The 14,395-nt window shown below is 34.5% G+C and overlaps 1 protein-coding gene across 1 annotated transcript; it reads left to right on the top strand.

Moving 5' to 3' along the window:
• Nucleotides 1-12,656: 12,656 nt before the first annotated feature.
• LOC129945943 (bifunctional peptidase and arginyl-hydroxylase JMJD5) lies at nt 12,657-14,122 on the top strand. The gene is made up of 3 exons (XM_056055926.1): nt 12,657-13,026; nt 13,093-13,249; nt 13,314-14,122. The coding sequence occupies exons 1-3, from the start codon at nt 12,727-12,729 to the stop codon at nt 14,090-14,092; spliced, it is 1,236 nt and encodes a 411-aa protein (XP_055911901.1). The 5' UTR covers nt 12,657-12,726; the 3' UTR covers nt 14,093-14,122.
• Nucleotides 14,123-14,395: the final 273 nt, after the last annotated feature.

Genomic DNA, 14,395 nt, shown 5'->3' on the forward strand with positions numbered 1-14,395 from the left:
AGGGGAGTGGAGGAGAAGATGGAACGACGAACTGTACGGGCTGAACAGCGACGTAGACTTAGCCAGAAGAGTAAAAGTCCAACGACTAAGATGGCTGGGTCACGTAGAGCGCATGGAAACCAATGCTCCGGCCCGGAAAGTCTTCGAATCCGCACCCACAGGACAGCGCAGTAGAGGAAGACCGTGGATCAGGTGGCGCGCACAAGTGGAAGGTGACCTCACCCAACTTGGCGAAACTGGAGACATCTAGCTAGGGACCGAGCTAGATGGAGAAGTTTGTTGGGTGAGGCCCTAGTTCACACAAGACTGTAGCGCCACCTTAAGTAAGTAAGTAAGTAAGTTTGACAGTTGTTTTTGTTTCGAAAAACTTAATGACAAACGATTCATATAAAAAGGCAAAGGATATTAAAGAGAATAGCAAGGAAAAAGACAAAAGCAGAGAGAAACGTCAATTATATGCACCGAGAATTTTCTTTTTCGATTTTCTTCCGTCTCTTGTTTTTGAATTTGTTTTCTCTTTTAATGTTGTTGAAAGTGTCGAATATGTATCCAGCTTACTGTTGCAACAACTGACATTTGACATTTCTGTTGGAATAAATCTCGGAGTTCTGTTTAAAGTCTTAAAATTTAATTGACAGCAGGTTATTGACTTTCACAAATAAAACGTTTTACAATTTCAAATATGCAAATGATTCATTATGTTTCGAATTTGTGAACTTTTATATGATTTTTTAAAAACCGGTAACTTCTCACTATAACCATAGAGAGGCCATTTAATTATGTGATAAAGAGGATAACACCTGCAGTGACTTGAAATTTAGTCGGCAAACCAAGGCTTCACTTCACCACCGTGAACCGTGAATATGTTAACATAAAAAAACAACAAATTGTTGCTATAACCCAGGTACGAATAGGTATAACCAAACCATACATAAACTATGCATTCTCTTCATTCCCTAGTGTATAATGTATATATAAGATATAGCCTAGCTATCCGTAATGTGCCTTACATCTCTCCGATCCAAATCATCATAAACGAACAGAACCCAACCCAAACGGGGCAGCACTTCCATAAACAACAATTCATCGAATTCCATTTAAGGAGTCTTCTCTCGTTGTTTTTATTTTTTTTTTGTTTGGATTGCCTCTGGAGTCTGGAGGATGGATGAAGGCAAACTGCATAAGATGCGATAAAAAGCTATAATAAAAAAATCTCTTCACTTGCAAGGTGGTCCAACTTCGGTTCGGTTGTTGGTTGTATTTTGAAAGAGTGAATATAATGAAATGCAAACCCATTTACAATTCGCAATGAAATATTTTAATAATAATTGCTTCAGCTGCAATGACCAGAGAATATGCCGCCACGCCGGCCGCCGCTTCCATAAACCATGAAAAGAGACATATAAGTTGCTAGAAACCAATGCCATGGTGCTTAAGCGATCTGCCCAGGACTTTGATATTTTATACCAGTTGACGAATATTAACCCTGGAAGGTATATTTACCTATGTGTGGCGCCATAAGCTTATCATCATTCTTTCGACTCGACTATGAAGGGCTAAATATCGCATCTATAAGAACTTAAGTATAGGAAAAATTGCATTGTCAACTCCATATTTTGACTCAGGTATTTATTCCAAAAAAGGTAAAAGCTTAAAGCCCATACGAGCAAAAGTGACTTGCTCTTGATTCCGACAAGAATCTCAGATATTTCTTTGACATTTTAATAGATATAATAACAAGCACATCAGTTGGTTTATTGCCCAGGTAGGTAGAGTAACCCTGATTGAAGTTGACTCAGGGGTGACTCAATTTCAATTCCCCAAGAGATATGGCAATCAGATATCGACAGTAAGGAAATAGTGATTTTCTCTGTTCAAGACTTGAAACTTAAACCACATCGCTCAGTAAGCTTTTGATAACAGTCAGGATAATATATTTAGAAGGATTAATGGCTGAAACACAAACACACTTGAGCTTCGGCTTCCCCTGACGTTTGCCAGTTCAGCCATAGGAATTCAATGCATGCTATCACTATAAAGCTTCGATTTCACGTTTAATTTGACAAAGGAAAAGTACGTAACGTTACGTAATGTGACTCCAAACGGAAGCTTTAGTTTAAATTTTCTGAACATTTGCTTTGTCTGACAGCTCAACGGCTGTAAAAAAATCAACAAATAAAATATTTGCTCTTTGGAGAGATGAAATAATAGAAATGTCATTCAAAGCAACCTCGATACATTCCCATCATAACTCAGACGAAGCTGAAGCTGAAGCGTGTTTGTGATTGAGCCATTACAAAGCAAGAACTCATAAACTTTAGCATTTCAGTTTCTTATAAGCCCATTTGTTGAAGCCTCACTTAGCACTTTGTACTAAAGAAAACTACGTTACGTTACATTTTTCGTTATGGCATTTTTCTATACGAATATATACTGAGACATGCGTTTGATATGTTCATAAAGTCACATTTGTAAACGAACAAAGCCAAATGAACTGCAGAAGATATGTTTATAAACTTCATAAATGACAACAGCATCAATTAAATTGTGCCTACATATTTTTTGACTGCAGAAAGCGTGAACAAAAAAATTATCATGGACAAGAAATTCAATTCTGAAAAAAAAAAAAAAACAATTGGGAGGACAGTGCTTTTTAATATTAAGAAAATTGATTCATTCTTCATCTTAGATGTTTTGAATGTCAAAAAAAATCCCTGGTGACGGCCATTTCTGATTTTTGTCTGACATTTTATGAACATTTCCACAGGATTAACGTGTGTCTTTATACAACGAAGCAGGAAAATGTTTGTACTAACACAAATTTTTGACGTTTATAAAAACACCCATAGTTCTTGCTATTAATGTAAAATAAAAAGTTTAAAATTAGATTTTAAATTGATTTACTCATTGAAAGATGTCTTCAAAGTTAGAAGTTAGAGTTTTTCACCAGATTTAAGATCAAAACGAAAATCTGAATTAACTAAAAATCCATGTTTTGTAACTAATTAATAAACACCAAGATAATAGAACTTGTAAAAATAGTTCAGTTGTAACTATTGCACCGGATGCATTAGGATTCAAGAAAACCATAATCATCGTGAAAAAAGCATGCAACATGATTGTTGTTGTCAATGGTTTAACAGTTGAAAATGTCAAACTGTTTTGACATTTCTGTTCATTAAGGACTGGTAATTTATAATGAATCGTTCAACGTCAGAACAACGGCAAAGTTTTCAAATTGTAGGAATTTACTTTTTTTTTAAAAAAATCGTTTGTGAAGTTCATAAAGCACTTCGTCCATTTTACTTTGGCATTCAATCTAGATGCTTTTTCAATATATACAAAATGTCTGTAAATGGAACTAAGGTAATTATCAAGCCTCTAGCGAATCACCGTTATAAACATTTAAGCTTCTTGCACATGAGCTACGAACCAAAAATACTCCATTTACCAAGATCGGAATCTTTCGTACGTTTCACTCTCCCAAACCCGTTTGTTTACATTGTTGTATTTGTAATTTTGAAAATTAGTCCATGAATAGATGTGAAAACAAACAACAAAAAAAACGATGCCGTGGGCTAGCGGCACTTTGCAAAGCAAAAACAAAATGGGGTGGTTAATATGTTTTTTCAAGTTTTTCTTTTTACTTTTTTCGATGAAAAAGTCAGTTTTAGGCTTTAATTTTGCAGTCATTTTGTTGATAGCGAACCAATGTACATTTTTGTCTTGAAAAAAACATGTTCAACATCATTTTATTGTAATTAATTCACTAATTTATAATAATCACTACAAAATTCTTTAAATTTCATAATTAACCTCGAATTATTGTATCAAAGATGCGTTCGAAGAACCATCAAATTAAGGGTGTGAGCGCAATTTATTGATTCTACTAAATTTTCGTTAATGAACGGCCCAAATATTTATTTTGCAATTAAAATCTTATTAAATTAATTAATCGAAGTATGTAAATAGTTTTCTCCATAATTTAAGTTTGGGACTATTTTTAAATTTCATTTTGATTAATAAATATTAAATTAAAAAAAAAAAGAGTTATAAGCGAAAAATACCTTAGCTATGCATAACATTCTTGATTGATGGAAGCGTACGTGTATTTGCTATCAAACAAAACTATATAACACATCAAAGGAACATCAATGTTTAAAAAAAAATAATCAGAACAGTTATAGCGAACCCTTTTAATAAATGCAGAGCGAATAAAATGCAAATTTTGACATTTATCACAAAATTAAAATGTCAAAAACCGTTCTGAATTCATGCAAAGCTCATTCAAAAGATCATGTATTCGACTTGAATTATTATTCTTGACGTACAGAAGTTTTTTTTAGTAAATTCCCACAGTTTAACGCATAATATAATTTTCATTGGTTCCTTAAAAATGTTTAATTACCAAAGTTCAAGTTTACTTATTATTGTTTGAAGTGTATGTTTAGTAAAAATGCTGCTTATAATGAACAAAATAATGAGAATTAATGAATAAAATTAATTTGAAGTCAATGTCTTCTATTATTCCCGAGACATCGAAAACCAAACATCAATTTTTACCAATTTTCCGTACTTTTTTGTATATTTTAATTTGTATGAAAAAAAAACGGATTTTTATTTTAAAAAAATGTGTGTCGAATGTCGAAAACAACATTTTCTGTGAGAATAAATTAGTTTGAAGCCTATTTTTTTAATTGTTCTAAAGATATTTGAGTTGAAAATAAATTGTTAACAAGTTTTAATAATGTTCTTTTTAGGTTTTTTTTTTTTGTAAAAAATCTACCAATTCGATTCGAAATCGACAAGTTCGTATTGGAATTGAATTCAAAATTCAATGAAATTATTGAAGTTTCATAATTCACCACGAAAAATAACAGTTAATATTCCGTAGGAAAATTTTCCAAAGTGCTTATTTGGGGTGCCTCCACACTTTGTTTAAATTGGTTTATACAAAATAAAACTAGCATTTTTAATATTATTGCATTTTAATAATTTCATTCCATTTGAGTGCTATGCACAGACAAAAACATCTTGTTTACTTCTTTAAGCGTTAAAATGATTGGTTGAATTTCAAAAAATACACAAAAATTGCAATGATTTTTCTTTAGCATTTTTGGTTATTATGCAGAATTATTCAACAGACTTGCTTATGTCTGTTTTGTTGTTCTACAAAGTATTGAGTTACACTTTGGTCCATTTCTAATTATACTTAACCAGTTGCAGCTCATATTGCGTTCGCAAATAATTTAAGTAAACAAAATACAGCACTAATAAATCATTAAATATGTATTTGGTCAGTTTTATTTTAAATAATATACATTTACAACATTTATTTGGATTTATATTTATTTTAAATAATATACATTTACAACATTTATTTGGATTGAAATTAAAAAGCTATACAAATCTTCCAATTTAAGACCATGTCAGCACTTCAGATTCTGTTGGTTAGGATTGTTTAGTTTTTGAACGAGGCCATAAAACATTCAAAATAAAGCCTTTAGATGTGCCTGCAGACTATAATGAAGCATTTTGATGGCCCGGAACACTAAATGTGAGAATGTGTTTGGTTTTTGCATCATTTCACGCACACTTTCTCACATTTAATGTGTCCTTAGCTTGTAGGCAAACCGAAATGTCAGTCTGAGATTCCGATCTTGGTAATGGAGTATTTTTGCTACGAACTGCGAACTACAAACTGTGGATGTGCGCATGTTTTGACTTTTCTTTCACATGAGCTTTTGTTTCTATTCGCAAACAGCGGCGAATTGTCAATTTATAATTACCCTATTCAACAATAAAAACAAGAGTGGTATAATTTTGAGGTTAAGTAGCATTCACATGAGCGTGACCAAAGAACGACGAATGACTTACAAAATGTGAGTTTATATACGTTTGAAGACATATTTCCACACAAATTTTTAACAAAACGATAGCAATATAGTTTCTATTTGATTTATGATGCGTACTTTTACTTTTCAATATCATATATTAATAAATTTAAGAAAACAAATTTATTGGTCGCGAAAATAATTGAAGTTGATACGAACTGTCAAACTTTATTCGCGTTCCACATTATCGACACTCCCAACGAATAAAATAATCGCACGTACTTAACCTTAAAAAAATCATTCTAGTCAAACTTTATTCGCGACCCATTAAAAACTCTCATGTAAAAGAAATGTCAAAATCGACGAATATTCGTTGGTCGTTGGTCGTGCTCATGTAAATAATGCTTTAAGTTGAGCGCGAACAATTTATTCGTTGCAGTGTGGACGGTATGTGGAACGGGAATAGAGTTTGGCAGTTCGTAGCAACCAAACGGCAATTCGTTACTACCAAATTGTTTTTACAAAATTGTCTTGTTTTAGAGAACAAAATGCAAATTTTATTATTTTAACATAAGTATGAATTGGTTTCTTATAACTTAAATGTGTTTTTGTTTGAAATTAACTTCGAAATGTGTAAAATCACGTTTGTTCGTCCATTCGTTCATTAGTTTTACGCCCTCATGTGCAAGGCCCTTTAGATTTACTATTTGGTGCAGTTTACACGCTGATGGCATCGTAGTTCTTAACTTTTTTTTTCAAAATTAGAGGAAGGAGCTACAGTCATAGTAAGTGCTATAGATAAGCATTTGATTTTTATATTTCCAAAAAGTAATCAGGTAATCCACTACGACATTTGGTTACAAGATTCTCAAATATACACTCAGAAAATTTAATTCCCAAAGGGATTTTTCAGAAGTCAATCTTATATAAATGTCGGTATAAATTTCACCCGCAATTATAAACCTACCTATTAATAAAAAAAAACTCTTAAAGCTGACGAGATTACTGCAAAACGCCTGCAAACGTCCAATGTTAAAACTTTAAATCTCTGTGGCCTGTGCTAATAATACGCTCTAACAACTTTACGATTAACTCTCCATCATCGGAGTCGGAGTCTTAGTCGGAGAGAGGCGCAAGACTTCGGAGACAGGCTCTCTATACGAATATATACTTAGACGATTTATTAACTTTATTTCTGGATCATTAGATCGAGTAACATAGACATTCATCACCTGGCATGCGCTTAACATAGATGATATGTAACTATCTACCTATCTAAAGCTAAGTGACTGTATATTTATTGCGCGGTGACGGTTAGACTGTTGTGTGGATCCTCTACCTCAACTCAACCTCTCTACAAAACCTAGAGACTAGAGTGAAATCATCTTGGTCCACAATGATGGCGTTGATGCCAACGGCAGAGAGATTTATCGCCGACAATGGGCGGACTGATTTTTATGTTCCAGCTTATCGCAAGCGGCACGATAGTGAATCCATGCGTCGTCGTCGTCGTCGTCTCTCGCGTTGAAACTATCTTAACTTAGATCGGCGACGGCGATTTGCAAATATGCACTAGTTTCATCATCAGCGAATGCACACTCCACACTGCACATGCAATCTCTGTATATCGCATGATGCATGTAGCATGCACCGCACAAGTGCAGATTCAGGTAGCTTTCAATCTGCGATTGCTTTGCTTTTGATTGCATGATGTCGTGTAGTTATATAGAAGACACTCTCTTCCATTTCATCTTTGGTGAAAGGTGTAAACTTTAACTGGAAATGTCCAAATGAAAATGTTGTATATTTTTCAGGTGTTCATATTTTAAGAAAAAATGCGTGCATCATTTAATTTTTCTTTAAACCTAAGCTCTTCTCGCAATCTAATTAAACCTTAACAGCCCAACTGTCAAACCCTATACCTACGCAAAAGCATTCATTAGTATCTTTAAAGTTTACCTAGGTATACATACCACCTATTCACACCGGACACAACGCGACGCCACCAATTAGGCACCGTTGTCAGGCGTTTGTACACAACGCAAATTCACCTATAAATTATTAAATTAAATTGTTAGCAATGAGATATTACGCGTCGCTTTTTGTACCTCTAAACTAAGACAAAACAAGTCCCCTCTGCTGTCTGTCTTTTCCAGTGTATATCGCATTGTCGAGTCGCGATAGCCACAAGCCAAGCCAGGATAACAAGGAGGTCGAGTCCCCCAGGCCACACTGGGTTTTGCGCACTATTCCGGCCATAAATTACTCACAATTTGCGGTGGCCATAACGCTGCGCTGCACCGCCGCTGCCACCGCCTGTTGCAAAACAACGCGATTTTAATCGCCTTACGAGAGCCAGACTGTCTGTAGAGCTAAGTATAATTTGCGGCGGAGGAGAAAAAGACAAATGATCAGACTTTGAGACGAACAGCAGAATGACATTGGTTGGGCCGGCCGTAGCCGTTTGCTATACAAATATTGCAAATAATGGTCCTCAGACGCTCAGACAACTGTGTAGACTCGTATATGCGTGTTACTTATTAATTCAGTCTCCACATCTATCTTAATCTCTTTTATATCAAACCAGAACGGGGGGCACCCACACGCTATAATATAAGCCCACAAATCGCCAACTATTATATAGCCGCCGTACTTAATGTCCAATTCCTCGACTGTGAGTGTAATTCGAAGTCCGTTTTGCTATCATGAGAGGAAGAAGTGTCATTTAATTAAATTACATTTACATGCACGAAATTAAATAGAAGTTATATTTTATTGAAGTAAAAACTTCATATTGATCTTTTAACAGTAGTTTTATGAACACCTGCGGTAGTGGTGGGATTTTACCCGGGCGCCATTTTACCTGCAAGATGAAGTAAGAACTAGCCAAAATGAATAAACACTGACTAAGCTCATGATATTTGCTTTAGTTTACCAAAGCTTCTCAGAAATTTCATACAAAATCAATCAATATAATTACAAAGTGCCTTAAGTTCATATGTCTACTGGCCGCCATTTATGAGTGAGTTTAATATATGGAAAAATTACCAAACATTGTTTGAGCTTGTGATTTTTATTTATCAGTTCCTACCCTAATTTTATCAAAAGAATGGCAAACTGCGTTTTTCCATATTCGTTCCCGGGCGCCATTTAACGCTTAATTGTGTTATATGAGTCAAACACAGGCCAAAATTAACAAAAATTGGTTAAGCTGGTAATATTTATTTAAATGAATTATTTGCTCCAAAATGTCAAACAAATTTTATCACAAGAATTGCAAAATACGTTTTTTCATACTCCTACCCGGGCGCCATTTAACGCAAACTTGTGTTATATGAGGTAAACACATGCCAAAATTATCGAAAATTGGTTGAGCTGGTAATATTTATTGTAGTGAATGAATTGCTCCAAAATGTCAAACAAATTTTATCCCAACAATTGCAAAATGGGGTTTTTCATATTCCTACCCGGGCGCCATTTAACTAAAAGTAGGTTATTCGTCTATATTTTCAAGAAATACATGAGTCCCATAGAATTTCTTTAAATAATCCTGCATCGAAAGCAAAGAGAAATGTTGGCAGTTATGATAGTTCATTTGGTTTCACATTCTGGTGGATAATTTCAATCTTAAAACATCATTCATTAAAAAAAAGAAAACCAAATTTCAAGCATATTATTTCCAAAGCATCCAACCATATTCATGGTAATTCGAGTTAATTACGATAAATCGCACTGGCATCACATTTCGCATTCATCATGACTGACCCAAGGCCTTCACAATGCGTTGACAGGAAATCTTCAATTGAGTGTTCGGTGGCCGTCCCAGTCGAACGAAACCAAACCGAAGCGAACTTAAACGATGGCGATAACAGAGTTTTCCCTTTTTAAAATCCAATTTAGTCAGCTGCCATAACAGTTGATGTGATTTCGCGCAGTGGCAGTCATTGACTGCAAATTGCCTCTCTGCTACTTACAAAAATATTCCAAAAAAAAAAGAAGAAAAGACTAACATTGTATCGAGGGAGTGCCGACTTCCGCTTTGAACATAAGCTTCCATACATAACTCACACAGAAGTCGACTATTTTTGTGCCACTTCACCATCATACAGCAGCAGCAGCAGAAGCAGTGGAACCAGCACCGGTGGCGGCAGCGGCAGCGGCAGCAGAGCAATTGCCCGATCGTTGTTCCCTCAAATTGAGGTGGGGGCCTCGCTTGCTAGCATGATGCATGAGATTGGAATCACTGCAGCAGAACGTTGCGATAAAGTGGTGGTGTTCCTCGCCCTCTCTGCCATATGAGTATTTTTTGTATGTTTAATGTACACTTTTTGAGTTTACAATCAAAAGTCACAACAACCCATGCCATTCATTGGGATCTCAAAGATACTTGTGGAGGCCTCGTCTCGTGAGCGTTGAACCTTCTCACGATACGGCCTGTTAGCTAAAAGTTACTCCGTCTTGCGTCCGTAAGAAGATCCAGTTGGAAGTTTAGGTGTAATCTCTGCGAGCAGTGTCAACTTAGATGCCTGAAGTAAATCATCAAAATTAATGCGGATTCGTGTCTGTCGAGGAAATGAGCTTGGTTATTTAGGAAGTAGAGGTACCTAACACCTGAGGACCATGTGCTTCCTATCATCGTTGCATCGTCATCATCATTGTAGTCGTTATTTGCTAATTGAATAAAAAGTGAAGGGCATGAATTAAATAACTGAACTGTATATACTGGTACACTCGTATCTATAGAAATCGAAACACATTTTTAAACAGCTGAGGAACACATGGCCTCTGATGGGTTGTTTTTTGATAGTGATGTTTGTAGTCTTGTGAATTCAAATATAAACATATATGGGGGCAATTTATAACGGGCAGTGATCTCTGACTAAGTACTTTTAAGTAAAATGAATGTAAAAAAGTGAATCCAATCGAACAAAAAGCTTATTTATTAATAATTGAGTATTATGTAATCGATATAACTGCAAGAATTTACAAAAGTAGTTTAAATTTCCCCTTCAACGTAGTGTTCGAAATTCGGCTACAAAGTTAGTGGAGAATGATTTTGACGTTTCAGAATCGGCTGCTCGGTAAAGACACACGAATTCAAAATGAAATAAATCGTTCAGTAATTAAATACAAATATAAATCATTCAAATTCTGTCTTAAATTTGATTTTATTGAATTTAAAAATACAAAAGATAAGTTTAAGTTATCAAATTAAAATATGTTTCTTATTTTATATACATATTTGCATTTGTCAATGCGTAACCACGTACGCGAAGTGAAAATAATGCAATGACAAAGGAACAAAACAATTTAAATCGTGTTCCATACGTCACGAAAAATAATCAATTTTTGACCTTAATTTGAATTTACACTTGGAACACTCTATAAGAAATAGCACGATTCGAAATTGCATGCGATTTGTTGTGCCACACTTCGCCGCCATTTTGTTGAAAATAAAATGTCGTCCACATCAATATATTCTAATTCCGCAGCTAATCCAATTACTAACAGTTGCACCACCTTCTTTTTTTTAATAAGCAAGTATTAATTTCTGACTCTGAGGATGGAAGGGAGGGGTTTCTTCAATGATTCCCTAATCCCCAAATGCTTAGATTAGTAATTCGAGAATCGTATCTCCGAGATAGAAACCGGCCTATTACGAAGATGATATTTCTAATGACCAAATTAGCGAAAAACGGACGAAGAGTTTGAGTTCTTTTATAAACTGAACTGAAGTCATAAGCCCTTATGTCAAATGCGGAGTAATGGCATTTATTCCAAAAATCTACGGGGAATCAACAAAGCTCAGCTTCGCACAAAGTTTCGGTAACTTTTTTTAAGAACAACTCAAATGTTTCCACTAATTTCACTATTGCTAGCGGAGATAGTGCTCCAATTGACGCTGCTGAAGCTCTATAGTTTTGGGAACTGTGACTGCAAAACTTGTACCATTTTTGTAGTGATTTTTAATGAAGTCAAATGTCAAAAAATGGCGGCTATAAAAGTGACAGCTACCTCTAGTTACGAAATCAAAATCCATTCAAAGGAAATTGAAGTTTTGTAATTCACTTTTATTGAAATCAATTTAATTTTTCTATTTAAATAAAAAATGCTGTGAATTCCCGTGTTTTACATTTAGAAATTTAACGATTTTTGAGTGAATTTAATTCGACAAGGCGAAATTTATTACAGAAATGATTTCAAATGCGGAAAATGAATTTTTTGAAATAGACTTAGTTTTTTTCTACTTTATATTTGAGCAAACGGACAAAGCATTTAAAATGATTGTTTAACATAAACCATTTAGAGTAAAACCAAGTTCCTTGAAAACTTTCGAAACATAACATAACATCAGTCTTTTTCGAACGAAGCATTAAAACTTATAAAATCGATCAAACGATACCGTGAGACAAATTTCACTCGATTTGAATTTAGATCACAATTTCATTTCACTGGATTTTGAAAACCTAAATGATTATTTTCATACTTCATTTAATATTTTTAAACAAATTCACGAAAAAAAACTATGTAGGTATTCAAATTATTTTCCAATTAGAAGGGTTTTGAAAATTTTGTGGAGAAACTATTTTAGTACTTTTTTCGTTGTTCTATACAGAAACCTTTTATTTTTGAACATTTACGCCTCATACGCCATCTGCATGACAAAGAGATATTAGTTACAATGATTGCTAACCTGGCTTCTTCCCTCGGAGCTAAGCGCCACCTAACTCTCATTTCCCAACTTCTTTTTCATTAAAGCATAGAGAGAAAACATATCCAACATTTCATTTACTTCAGCGGTAAGGAATTTTATTTCTGACATAAGTTGGGCTAATGTTTGTTTATTTTGGTTTTGTTGAATTTTTAAACAAAAGTGAAATTTTTTAAGTAAATGGAAACCGAAATATTAAATTTATTAAAATTTCTTCCAAACTTCGAAGAAATCAAACATTTAACTGTAGACGAAGATGAAGCAGATTACATATTATCGTTGGCAAGTGAAAATATTAAAGAAATTCTCGAGGCCAACAATAAATCCTTTGAGGTAGATCTATCAACAACTGAAATCGAAGAAGTTTCATTTCTCGTTGAAGAATTAACGTTTCAATTCTGGGAAAAGACTCATACTGGAAAATTTTGCGATGTGCCTTTGAAAACACGTAAAATCTATACTCTTTCCTGTTTTTATAGAGTAAGTCTTATTAATTTTCACCTTGAAATTGACTCAAAAAGCTTAATGAATACCGAACTACCGTAGATTGTCTACTCTTTAATTTCTAGTCATGATCAACAGCAGTTGGAGGATTGTAGTGATTATTTGGATCAAGGTCTTCTAGTTGGATATTTAGATGACATACACGAAAAATGTTACCTGTTTAGAGATGCCATAATGAAGTTCTTGGATGAACATATTGGTAAATCTTTTCCATCGCAGAAACTCTTGCTTATTTATTTTAATGTTCTTGTCTATTTCAGAAGCAACTCTAAATATAAAACTACCTTATATCGATCCAATCGAGCACATAGAAGCTCCATGTGATATACCTATCCTCGAGTGCCCAACAGTGGAAGACTTTAAAGTCAATCACTTCATCCCACTTAATCCGGCTCTGCTCCGGGGAACAATAAATGACTGGCCAGCTCTTACTAAATGGAGAGATATGACGTATATCCTCAAAGTTGCAGGAAATCGCAAAGTTCCCATTGAAATTGGTACAAACTACACGTCAGATGAATGGACTCAGCAGTTTACAAAACTTCGTGATTTCTTGAAACGACATTTCGCCGAAAGACCACCGGACAGTGAGCAGCTTGAGGTTGAATATCTGGCACAGCATGATCTATTCGATCATGTTCCAGTGCTAAAAGATGACATCATCTGTCCGAAATATTGCAGCCTTGGAGAGAAATCTGATAAAGTTGATATCAAAGCATGGCTAGGACCAAAAGGAACAATTTCACCCATGCATCAAGATCCAAGACATAATATTCTCTGTCAGGTGTTTGGCAGAAAACGTGTTATCTTAGCATCACCAGATGACACAAAATTTCTTTATCCCCACGAAACTGAGTTCTTCCTCAACACTTCGCAAATCAATGCTGAGGAACTGGATTTTGATAAATTTCCACTTAGTAAAAATGTTAAATTCTACCATTTGACTTTGCAGGAAGGCGAATGCCTTTACATGCCACCGAAATGGTGGCACTACATTCGCTCGGAAAGTAAAAGTTTTTCAGTTAACTTTTGGTTTGAGTAGGAAACGGCTGTGTTTTAAATTAATGGAGAAATATTTGTCAATATATTTGTACGAATTATTTAAAAAATGTGTTTTTTAATTCCGAAAGTTAGGAAATTGAAAATTAAGTTTTTGTTTGGATTTGTGTGTGTAATTGTTCCGAAATAGTTTTTCAAATAGAAAAATAGAAAGTTCTTAATAGAAAACCTGGGAAAATGCTTGGGTTCGATTCGGATAGTATAATTCGTTATTAGGGATAAAGAGGTAAGCCTTGTTGTTTTTAAGCCAACCTTATTGAGGTATGCCGGAACAAGTTGAAGGAAG

This window comes from Eupeodes corollae, chromosome 2 (genome assembly GCF_945859685.1).
Source record: "Eupeodes corollae chromosome 2, idEupCoro1.1, whole genome shotgun sequence".
In the NCBI taxonomy this organism is placed as follows: domain Eukaryota; kingdom Metazoa; phylum Arthropoda; class Insecta; order Diptera; family Syrphidae; genus Eupeodes; species Eupeodes corollae.